Source organism: Myotis nattereri (genome assembly GCF_964212035.1).
Source record: "Myotis nattereri genome assembly, chromosome: 16".
In the NCBI taxonomy this organism is placed as follows: Eukaryota; Metazoa; Chordata; class Mammalia; order Chiroptera; family Vespertilionidae; genus Myotis; species Myotis nattereri.
In genome coordinates, this window is record NC_138091.1 from 34,333,856 (window position 1) to 34,346,719 (window position 12,864).

At 37.5% G+C, this 12,864-nt stretch overlaps 1 protein-coding gene across 2 annotated transcripts in view; it reads right to left on the minus strand.

The window, feature by feature from the left end:
- USP32 (ubiquitin specific peptidase 32) overlaps positions 1–12,864 on the minus strand; it is a 124,447-nt gene that overhangs the window by 74,374 nt on the left and 37,209 nt on the right. For both annotated transcript variants that reach the window (XM_081108781.1, XM_081108780.1), the window contains exons 3-5: positions 8,969–9,074; positions 6,409–6,527; positions 1,421–1,580 (exon numbers count right to left, since the gene is read on the minus strand). In XM_081108781.1, the coding sequence (XP_080964907.1) occupies positions 1,421–1,580; positions 6,409–6,527; positions 8,969–9,074 (385 nt within the window). The remainder of the gene's footprint in view (positions 1–1,420; positions 1,581–6,408; positions 6,528–8,968; positions 9,075–12,864) is intronic.

Genomic DNA, 12,864 nt, shown 5'->3' on the forward strand with positions numbered 1-12,864 from the left:
ATGGCCCACGGGCCACATGCAAATACAAATATTGTATTTGTTCCCGTTTTGTTTTTTTACTTCAAAATAAGATATGTGCAGTGTGCATAGGAATTTGTTCATAGTTTTTTTTTAAACTATAGTCCGGCACTCCAACGGTCTGAGGGACAGTGAACTGGACCCCTATTTAAAAAGTTTGAGGACCCCTGCTCTAAGGTAAGGCAAAATGCATCTTAATTGCTTCAATTAAAATGTGAAGTATGCCCTGGCCGGTTTGGCTCAGTGGATGGAGCGTCAGCCTGCTGACTCAAGGGTCCCAGGTTCGATTCCGGTCAAGGGCATGTATCTTGGTTGCGGGCACATCCCAAGTGGGGGGGGGGGGGGTGCAGGAGGCAGCTGATCGATGTTTCTCTCCCATTGATGTTTCTAACTCTCTATCCCTCTCCCTTCCTCTCTGTAAAAAAAATCAATAAAATATATTAAAAAATAAATTAAAAATTAAAAATAAAATGTGAAGTATGCAGAAATGCAAATGAAAAATTAATTCAAACTGTAGAAAAATGGAGACCACATGACAAAAGCAGCAGCATCTGAGCTCTTAAATTCCTTGGAATTTCTTGGGTAGTAGAAGCCTTTTGTTTTACTGCATAAGGTGACTCTTGGTGGGTTCCTGGATGGGGGCTGATTACCAGAAAGACCAAGCCATAATTAGAAACTGTAACTTTCAGTCCCACTCCCCAATCTGGAGAGGAAAAGGACCTGGAATGAAGCCTCCATAAAAATCCCCAAAGTATGGGGTTCAGAGAGTTTCAAGACTGATGAACACATCCACATGCTAGCAGGTCTAGTTTATCCTAGCTCCACAGGGACAGAAGCTCTCTTTCAGATCTTGCCCTATGTATCTCTTCATCTGGCTGTTCATCTGTATCCTTTCACATATCCTGTATTATATAATAAATCAGTACTCATACCCATTTCCCTGAATCCTGTGAGCTATTTTAGCAAATTATCAAACCCAAGGAGGGACTCATTGGAACCTCTAATTTACAGATGATAGGTCAGAAGTATGGTGACAACCTGGACTTGTGATTGGTATCTGAAGTGGGGGACAGAGTCCTCAACCAGAGGGGCAGCCTTATGGCACTGAGCCCTAAACCTAGTGGTGTCTATGCTAACCCTAGGTAGATAGTGTCAAAATTGAAATGAATTGCAGGACTCTCAAATGGTGTTTGTAGAGCGCTGGAGAATTGCTTGCTGTGGGGAAAAAACCCACACATTTGGAATATACTCGTAAAGTAGACAAAAAAGAGTTTTCCCTTTCAACAAAGCATTTCATTTTATTACACTCTAGAAGAAAAAAAACTACTGACAATATAAATTTCTTCTTTATAGGCAATTGCATTAAAAAGTGAACAGGAAACAATGAAATGTCATTACTTACAATGTGTGACTCCAGCCAGAGTTTGGTAGAAAGTGGGAGTATCACTATCATCAGTGAGGGTCACATATACACCTCCAGACAGTAGCCAACGAGAAAAGGTAAAAGCTTCTTTGTTTAGAAGAAGCCAATTTCTAAACTTTTCATAGTTTACCTTTTCACCCTATGATTAGGAAAGAAAAAGCATAGTTTAGTCAAAATTTAAAGTATTTTACTTGGATCATGCACAACTTGAAATCTGCAATTAGTTGACATTAATCTACAAAGGAAGAATTATCTAAATAAATTATCTTGTAATCTTGGAAATCAAGGTGTTTTCAAAAACAACTGTATTTCAGAACTTCCATTTGCTCTAAATCTATATGCAAATTACAACATATTTCATCAATTCATGAAAGTAGTACATTGCTACTAATAAGTCATATTTTATTTGCTAAGGTATATCCTGAAATCAGTAAACTGCATTTCTTTTAATATTTAATAAACCCAATTTTCACTTATCCCTCTTCTTTAGCACCTCAATCTAAATTAGCATATATTTGAGAAATTAGCATATTTTAATTAAACACGTATGAAACTTAAGGGCTCTTTTAAGTTTCATTGGCAAATTAAAAACAACTTTCCCTGCCTTAGCTGGTTTGGCTCAGTGGATAGAGCATCGCCCTGCGGACTGAAGGGTCCCAGGTTTGATTCCAGTCAAGGGCATGTACCGTGGTTGCGGGCACATCCCCAGTAGGGGGTGTGCAGGAGGCAGCTGATCGATGTTTCTAACTCTCTATCCCTCTCTCTTCCTCTCTGTAAAAAATCAATAAAATATATATTTTTTAAAAAAACAACTTTCCTAGAGTCCTCAACCAGAAGGCATCAATGAAAACATGTACTAGTATTCACAAGTCAACTAGAATACAAAAAAGAAACAAGTATATTTCTATTTCTTTGCTTTCTTTCCTTACTAAGACTTCTTTGCCTTGTTAAATCTCTGGAGAAAAATAGTACCCAGGCTGGGACAGAACATCACATGGCTATGCAAATCAATCTCTTTGGAAGACAACAGGACTTACATTGAGTGAGGGCCAGATGTTACTGTGAGAAAAAGGGAGACCCAACTCACCCAGGAAATACAATTAGGAATGACACTCAGTAGATACTAAGGGATACAAATTAACTTATAACCTAAAAGAGATATGGTGGAGCCCTAGCAGGTTTGGCTCAGTGGATAGACCCTTGGCCTGTGGACTGAAGGGTCCTGGGTTCAAGGTCCTGGGTTCGATTCTGGTCAAGGGCACATACCTCGGTTGCAGTTTCCCTGGCCCTGATTGGGATGCCTGCCCGAGACAACCAATAGATGTGTCTCTCTCACATCGATGTTTTTCTCTCTATCTCTCCCCAACTCCCTTCTACTCTCTCAAAAAAATCAATGGGAAAATATCCTTGAGTTAGGATTAACAAAAAAAATTAAATAAGTAAAAACCAAACAAACAAAAAATATGAATTTCTATTTTAAAATATATATACAGTAAGAAAAAAACACACAATACTACTCCTATGTGGATTTCCTTTATAACAAACATCATTTATCAAGGCTAATAAAGCCAAGACAGAGAAAGTAGAGACCCATTCCATGTCTCTTAAATCTAGGTGCTAGGTCCATTATCTTTTAGCTATAGTGCTTCTTTTTAGTTTTGGGGGGTATTTTAGGAGTGCAAAACACACAAAACATTATGGAAGATCTAAAAAATAAGCCTATTCTAAGAAAACTGATACTGAAACATGGTAATTTGAAAAGCTCGAGTCTTGGTAATTTGGAAAATTACCAATTCTTGGAAAAGCTCAATCATCAGATACATTACTCAGAAATTACAGCAGGTAAATACATCAAATAGCTGAATCAGGTAAAATTAGCCCATTTATAATGTTGAGTTTATATCACCCATTAAGTATCTAATGATTTTCATAGCCTTACATATGAATGTTGTAATACCTTGACCTCTCATTTCTTTGATCTTCCCCCTTCCAAAGCTCGTGTCCTTCATAAAACACTACCCCAGATATTTTCTACCAAAGTCTTATGATCATTTTCTTAAAATAACCATTGCTCTTCCCAAAAATGCAATTTTAAGCCTCTCCCCATCACAATTTCCTCTCATAAGCACATTCCTTCTAGTAACCCAACTCCAGTGATTTTTTATTCCTCAGGACCTACAACAATGAGCTACCCTTCAAATCTAATGATCATTTCTCAGTGATCAGAGGTCAACTCAATTGACCTTTCAGTTTATTTGACTTAAACACTCCTTCCTCTTAAAACACTTTTATCACTTCGCTTCCAGGACACTATTCACTCTTGGGTCTCCTCACAGGCTACTCATTGGACACCTGTTTTGGATTCCTCTTCATCTTGCCAATCTCTATCTATAAGCCAATAAATCCTTTTGTTTTCTATCTATAAGCCAATAAATCCTTTCCCTTGAACTCCAACTTATTATGTCAAAAAGGATAGCTGACAACTCCACTTGAATGTCTAATATGATTCTCAAATTTAATTATGCCCCAAACCTCCCTCTCTAGTGGTCTTAGCCATCTTAGTTAATGGCAACTCATTTACCAAATCAGGCCAAACACCTTAGTCATTCTCTTCTCTTTCTGTCACAGCCCATAATCAATACAAGAAAAGATCCTGTCAACTCTACCTTCAAAATAAATATAGAACCTAAATCTAAAAACTTATCACCTCACTGCCTGCCACACATGATCTAAATGGCCATTACCTCTTACTTGGGTCATTCAGATACCTCAATTGGACTCTGTCCAGCCTACCCTACAGATAAAAGCTAAAATGATCATATTTAAAAAAACAAAAACACAACTCATGTAGTCGTCTGCTCAAAATTCTCTAATGGTTTCCATCTCACTAAGGGTGAAATCAAAGAACTCACACAGGGTCATATATATAGTACCCCTAACTCTATCCCACCCCTCCCCCAACCTCTGCAACTTCATTTCCTACAATATAGCCTGCTCACTACATTCCAGCTAAATTGGCCTCTTTGTTGCTCCTTAATCATGTCAAGTACACTCCCACTTCAGGGCCTTAGCTATATTCTCTTAGTGGAAAGTGCTTTCCCCAGATATCTGGTTTTATTTCTCACTTCCTTTAAATTTTTTGTTCAAATGTCATTTTATCTAACAAGCCTTTCCTAACTAGTCTATACAAAATACTGACACTCAGCTACCTCCTCCTTATCACCACCTAAATCTTTTTTTTCCTCACTCAAGGATATTTTTCCATTGATTCTTTTTTTTTTTTTTTTTTTTGAGAGTAGAAGGAAGAGAGGAGGAAGGGAGGGGAAAGGAAGGAGAGGGAAGAAGGAAGAGAAGGAGGGAGGGAGGGAAGAAGAGAGGAAGTGGGAACGAGGAGGAAGGAGGAGAAGAGAAAGGAAGAAAGGAGGGAGGGAGGGAGACACAGAGAGAGAAACATCTATGTTGGAGAGACATTGATTGGTTGCCTCCCACATTGATTGGTTGCCAGAGATAGAGCCTGCAACTGAGGTACCTGCCCTTGACCTGGAATCAAACCCCTTGACTCTGGTCCAAGGGCTGATGCTCTAATCACCAAGCCAAACTGGCCAGGGCTATTTTATATTTTCCTATAGCACTAATTATCATCTAATATATATACCTGCTTTTGTGCCTAAATTAGAGAACTGGGTGATAACCACATTTAATTCCCATCTATAAAACGGGAATGTCTTTATAAACCTTATTAAAACAAAAAACATACACATTTTTCCCCCAAATGAGCAGAGTATTAACACATTTGACATCTCTGGGGGGGGAAAAATCCAATTAATCAAGCCTGAAAAGGTTAGATTACATTTTTTCTGACTAGCAAATGTTTGTTATTGGAGGGGGGAAAAACACATAGCTAGCCAGTTTGTCTTGAAATATTAAAAGACTATCACAGCAACTTCCAGTCAATATGTCAGAACCAAAAATGCAAGAGGCTAATCCTCTGCACCAAATACATAGAAATACTGAGTAAAATATAACACCATAACCACTACCAAAAACTGCACTGCCAAGCTCAAAAGCAAGAAAGGGAAATCTCCAAGTGCTATCAACACAGAGGAAGCTCAAAGTCAGAGTGGTGAAAATCTTAAGATAAAGAGTCCAAAGAGATATATATACCTGCAGTATTGACAACCAATGTCTATATAGTTAGGAAGGGTGACTAAACTAAACAATAAAAACTCCCTGAATAAAACCAAGAGCAGTGAAGGATTGTCATTTCTGTGAAATGAAAGTGTGTCAAAGAGCCACCCATAAGAAATCATACAGCATGAGTGCTTCAGGAAAGATTCAGAAACTTCTAAAAGGGTTTTTTTTTTTTACTCCACCATCTCTAGGAACTTTTCCCATATTAGCAGACCTCGGAAAAGAAAAATGGGAATTTTCTCTGAAAGATACACATTTTGTAATGTTTAACTCTTATACAATGAAAATAAAAAAAATTATGGAAAGAGAAAAAATGATAAATTTTGTAAATCCAAATATCTCACAATGCAAATCAACTGAGTAATAAAATAAATAGTAAAATGGGCCCTGATGGGTCAAAGAGATATAAGACTGGATCAAGGCAAATGAGTGATTTACCTATATGTCCATGATGAAAAGCAATGGCACTACAATGCGAGCAATGCCCAGGTTCCTGCAGGATCACAGTGTGAGAATGTGTGTGTTGGTGTGAGAATATGGGAGTGTATTTCATTATAGACAGCTGCCTTTACAGTAGAATTGGGTTTCAGATTCACATATGTAGCAGAAATAAGTACTATGGATCTTTGAGCACAAAACATGGTTAAAACATCAACTGTTAAATAAAAAAAAATGTTAAGAATATGCTGCACATAAATATTTATTCATCACAGCTAAACTAAGAATTAATACTCATAGTCAATAGGTAGGGATAAAATGTAAATCTTTAAATATACCTCTGAGAAACATTTCCTGAGTGTATCTGGGACTTTACCATCCACAACATGGAGCATTCTTTCCATTTCTTCCCGTGTAACATAGCTTCCGGATTCACTTGCAAAAAGACTAAAAATGTCTAGGATAAAGGAAAAATAAATTAATCTTATCACAGATCAAATACACCCCTTGGTGGAAGTAGGGAGGGAAGAGAAAGGTAACAATTACTCAGTGATTACTAGTGCCAAGTACTTTATGAACACATAAATTTATTTATTCCTCAAAACAACCCAGCAATGCAAATTAAAACAGAAATGTGAGCCCTAACCAGTTTGGCTTAGTGGATAGAGTGTCGGCCCACAGTATGAAGAGTCCCAGGTTTGATTCTAGTCAAGGGCAGATACCTCTGTTGCATGCTGCATCCCCAGCCCTGGTCAGGGCACGTGTGGGAGTAAACCAATCGATGTGTCTCTCTCACATCAATGTTTCTCTCTCTCTGTCTCTTTCCCCTCCCTGTAGCAGTCTCTAAAAACCAATGGAAAAATATCCTTGGGTGAGGATTCAAAAAACAAACAAAAAAAAACAACCCATCCAGCAATGTGATATACTTTTAAACATAACAAATTTGCAAAAATGTTTAGGTGTGACAATACAAAGAGTTAGTAATAATGTGGAAAAAAACAGAAACTCTTATACATTGTTAATTAGAGTATGAATTACTGCAACCACTGCTGTTATGAACATTTGTGTACTTTTAAAAAAAATGAATACAGTTGCCCCTTGAACCACACAGATTTGAACCATGGGGGTCCACTTATACACAGATATTTCCCCCCCCCCCCCCAATAAACACCTCTACTGTTTTTCAATTCACAATTGGGAGCCTACAGATACAGAAGACTGACTGTATGCACTGATCTATGCCATTTTATATAGGACACCTTGAGCATCTTCAGATTATGGTATTCCCAGGAGGTCCTGAAACCAATTCCTCCTAGATACCAAGGGATAGCTAAGTTTTGAATCTGAATTTTCAACTGTACAGGAGTTGGTGCTCCTAATTCCTGCATTGTTCCAGGGTCAACTATCCATTTTCAATTTTCTTGGGTATGTAACTAGAAGGGGAATTGCTGGATCATATGATAACTTGATTTTAAAAATTTTGTTTTGATTTTTGAGAGAGAGAAAAAAGCACATCGATGTGAGAGCAAAACATTGATCGACTGCCTCCTATATGCCCCCTAACAGGAATCAAGCCTGCAACCTGGGCACGTGCCCTGGCTGGGAATCCAGCCGGCGACGGTAGGACTACACCCTACCGAGCCACAACAGGCCAGGGCAAAAACTTGATTTTTAACAAAAGTTTGAGGAACTGCCCAATTGTTTTCTCAAGTGGCTACACTATAAGCAATGTATGAGGATTGCAATTTTCCCACATCCTCACTAACACTAATTATTATGTTTTTTCAGTTTGTTTCTTTTTTTTTTTCTTCCGTTTGTTTCTTTGTTATCCTCACCAGAGGATAGTTTTCCTTTAATTTTTAGAGAGAGTGGAAACAGAGGAAGGGAGACGGGAGAGAGAAACATCGATGTGAAAGAGACATATTGATTGGTTGCCTCCCAAATGTGCCCGAACTGGAGCCAGAGATTGAACCTGCAATCCCTCAATGCTCTGGCCGATGCTCTAACCCAGGGGTGGGCAAACCTTTTGACTCGAGGGCCACAATGGGTTCTTAAACTGGACTGGAGGGCCGGAACAAAAGCATGGATGCAGTGTTTGTGTGAACTAATATAAATTCAAAGTAAACATCATTACATAAAAGGGTACGGTCTTTTTTTTTTTTTTAGTTTTATTCATTTCAAACGGGCCGGATCCGGCCCGCAGGCCGTAGTTTGCCCACAGCTGCTCTAACCACTGAAAATATTGGCCAGGGCTATGTTTCTTTTTAATTTTAACCATTCTCGTGGGTGTGACTTGTTGTGTCATTGTAATTTTTTATTACATTTCTCTAAAAACTAATAATGTTGAGCATTTTTCTTTTAAAAAAATATATTTTTATTGATTTCAGAAAGGAAGGGAGAGGGAGAGAGAGATAGAAACATCAGTATCAATGATGAAAGAGAATCATTGACTGGCTGCCTCCTGCATGCCCCAAGCTGGGGATGGAGCCTACAACCAGAGCATGTGCCCTGACCAGGAATGGAACCATGACCTCCTGGTGCATAGTCGGTGCTCAACCACTGACCCACACTGGCCGGGCTGTTGAGCATTTTTTCAAGTGCTTTTTGGACACTTGTTATCTTCTTCAGATAAATATCAATTTAAATCCTTTGCTTATCATCAGAAATTTGAGGTAAGGCCCTAACTGGCTAGCTCACTCGGTTACAGCATAATCCTGATATGCCAAGTTTGTGGGTTTGCTCCCTGGTCAGGGCACATACAAGAAATAACCAGTGGATACATAAGTAAATGAAACAACAAAGCAATTTCTCTCTCTCTCAAATCAATATAAAAAAAACGAGGTAAAATAGTTCTGTGCCCATCTATATTATCATATTGAGATAAAAAAAAGTACTTACATTTTGCTTTCTCTTCATCTTTGCCTCTTGTAAGAAGAACAAGTCCAACTATTAAATTATTGAAGTGTAGTCCCTTTGATGTTCCACCAAAAGAACAGTAAATCACCTAGGAGAAAATGATAAAGCCAATCTTAGATGTTGAGGAATCTGAGGCTGATAACACCTTAAACAAATCTTGTCTCCATCTCCAAACAAGGCCCCTGGTAAACTTTAGTGAAATTATATTAAGTTTCTTCCCCTTCTTCCTCTTTAACACCATGTTATCGCACTGAGCCAAGAATATACTGTATGTATTCTCAAATACATATACCACTGGCTCACACACTAAATATTTATTCTGTTTCTTTGGATTCCTTAGCAAGGTCCAGAAAGATAAGGTCCTTTAACAGCCCTAATAATGTGATAAGGATTCTGTGGTATTACAGAACTTCCTTCAACTTCTATAAAATGTATACACATCATTTTGATTTGAAAGACTGAAATTCTCTAACTGAATGTGTAACCATGCAGAAACTTCATTTCTTTAATATGACCTTTTCTTCTTTCTTTCCTTTTGATTCAAACTGGCCTCATCCAGCAACCAGACCCACGTGCCTTCTTCGTTGCACATTCACTCCCTCAATCATTAAATCCTTGGGACAATGACATTCTGGTCTGCATCAAATAATCTCAGGAACAGACTCAGGTCTGTTGACTGGAGACAGAGTTTCAGTCAGACTAGAGATAACATCTAAACCTTAGTTGTGTTCAGCTCCAGAAAAAAACACTATTTAGTTCAGTCTCTGCTGTCCTATACAAAACATCCATCTTTCAACCACAAAGTTAAATGTTTTATACAAACAAAGCTGGGTTGAAGAACCACCTAGCTTTAGTTTTTCCAGATATTCAGCATGCAAAGGCCGGCTTGTAGCACTGGAGAGCCTTGACCGCATCTACTTTGTTGAATCTTCCTCACTTCCACCCAGTGATAACCTAATTTCCCTAACCCTCAGAATTGTAGCATGTATATTCTGTGCTTTCAATCTTGGTTCTGTTTAAAAATGCCCAGGAGTCAGCATAACTTCCCCTGATTCCTTCCTCTTTATACACCTCTGAAACTGCCACACCACCTGTCTCTTCCTAGGGTTCCATACCCCCAGCCAGCACAACATTATGGCCAAGGTACGACTGTTACTTACAAATAGCACCTCGTCCTAAGCATTTTAAATCAATGAGTAGGGTTATGATATAGAAGGCATATGTATTAATTTTGTAAATAACAAAGTTGGGAGGGATGGCTAATAAAATAGGTAACAATACAGAATCAAACTCATCAAGACGGACACTTGGCTAAAGGTAATAAGATTAAATGTAATGTATTTAGAGTTTCTTAACAATTTAGTTTATATAAATATAGAACAGAATTGAGCTTGGAAATTTTAGGCAACAAAGCTATAACCTTTTTACATAAGTTAACAGAATTTTATGCTGCATGGTAATGACACAAGAATAAAGTATTCTCCTACTGTTCACTAATCTAATTCAATCTAGAGAACAGCATGGGATTAACCAGTATGCATATTAACTATGGTTAGGGAGCAGCAGGGGAAAAGAAGTTATTTAAATGCCTATAAGGGAAGGTTCCAGTTTCTCAATTCAAATAGCTGAATTCCATCTCTGGGAGGTATCAGATTTCCTATGGGGGCTCCAGTAGAGACAACAAAAATTTGGGATCATGATACTGTGCCAAAATCCTCTGTGGCTTCTAGTTCCACCCTCATTTCTAAAGCCAGAAAATGAGGATTAATAAGAATAGCATCTACACTTCACATGGTGTGGTGAGAATTACATGAGATAAATTACATAAAATGTTTATCATAGCTCCAGATAACTGGCAAATAACTCCATAAATGTTAGTTATTATCATCATCAGTGGAAAGCAACATAGAACAGTAGCTAAAATGGATTTGGATACATGGACTTGCTCATTAGCTTTAATACTTGAGCAAGTAACCTAACTTCCTTAAGCCTCAGTATCTTTTCCTCACTGATCAAATGATAGTAACATCAATACTTACATAATGACAAATGTCATATAACTTAAATTGTCAGATAAAAATTTGTGAATTCATTAGGCAAATATAATTTATCTAAGTGTTCAAAGTTAATATCCCAATTAATAGATAAACCAGCTACATGTGGTTGTTCAAAGTACTAACTGATATACTTGCAAAGCAGCTAATAAAGTAACTAGCATATAATATTAATAAACAACAATCAAAGTCTATCAAAGTGACATAGTATCTCTGAGGGAAAATTTGGTTTCAAATAACCAAATTGTACCTCTTGTAACATCTGCAAACTATGTTATTATATACTAGTGGCCTGGTGCACGGATTCGTGCACATTGAAAGGAAATTAATTAGAAGAAATATTTTATTATTGCTATTCACCCTTTCTCTATAATAGAAGTGTCAACCAAATTCACAATCTACAATGACAGATTGAAATGCACACGTGCAATTGGTGCCAGTGAGAGCTTTATATGTATCACACATGCGTGAGTCAATGTTTATTTTTAAATTGCCAGTGCAAGTCATATGTATCAGCCAGTCAGACGGTCGGTCATTTAGTCTTTTATATATAGAGATAACTATGTTATTGCCAGTTTTGGGTTCAGCTGAAATTATTCATCGGAGGATAAAAATAACAACCTTGACCATTATAGCATGATGCTCTGAAATGACCTAATGAGGAACAGACTAATGATAATTAAACAGTTCAGGCAGTATCTCTTTGGAATTCAAGAATATTAAGTAAACATTCTATTATCTTTCAAATAAATAGGCTCATGTGGGCTTAATGTGGTTCCTAAAGATTATTTAAAAAATAATCCTGCCCTAGCCGCTTTGGATAGGGCATCAGACTGCGGACTGAAGGGTCCCAGGTTCAATTCCAGCCAAGGGCACATGCCTGGGTTGTGGGCTCGATCCCCAGTAGGGGGCGTGCAGGAGGCAGCCAATCAATGATTCTCTCACATCATTGATGTTTCTATCTTTCTCTCCTTCCCCCTTCCTCTATGAAATCAATAAAGAAATATATTTTAAAAATAAATAAAGACTTCTTAGGTTTAGAAGTCCTTTCAGATGGAGAAAAATTTGATATAGTGGCATATCATTCCTATTTCTCAAATGTAAAAGTTGTAGTAAGCAAGGCATTTCTGAGAACTTCCATGACAGTCAAAAATTGTCTCACCTAGGCAAACTACAGTAAAATACCATGATTAATTTTACCTTATCTTTCAAACTAAGAGCCAAGCATGCTCAGGGCAAGCTCTTCCTAAATTCATGCCAGTTGGTGCCTTTACCTACAGCCACTGGCAGCTTATAACTGACCTAAACATTATACTACTCAACTATTACGTAAACACTATATAACTCTATAAGAAATGGGAAAATCAAAAAACCTAACTCAACTATTTGTATCAGTGTGTGACAAACATTGTGTCAACAGCTGAATTTATGTTTATTAAATCACAAGGTCAAATAGAATACTCATCATAAAACAAAAGAGGTTATAAATATCTTTAATACCATCACTAGAATAATATCATCTACATAGTAAATTTTCGGAGAGTAATCACTATTGAAAATCTCAAACTAAGATGTAAACAACAAAGAACGCAAAATTATATAAACTTATTTCCAGTAATCAAGAAAGATTTCAGCCCTGGCCAGGTAGTTCAGTTGGTTAGAGGGTCATTCCAATAACGCCAATGTTGCAGGTTCCATCCCTGCATGTTCCATCAGGGCACATGTAAGAAGCAAGCAATGAATGCATAAATAAGTGGAACAATAAATCAGCGTTTCTCTCTCTCTTAAATCAATAAATAGGCGAATTCATACTGAAGCAATAGG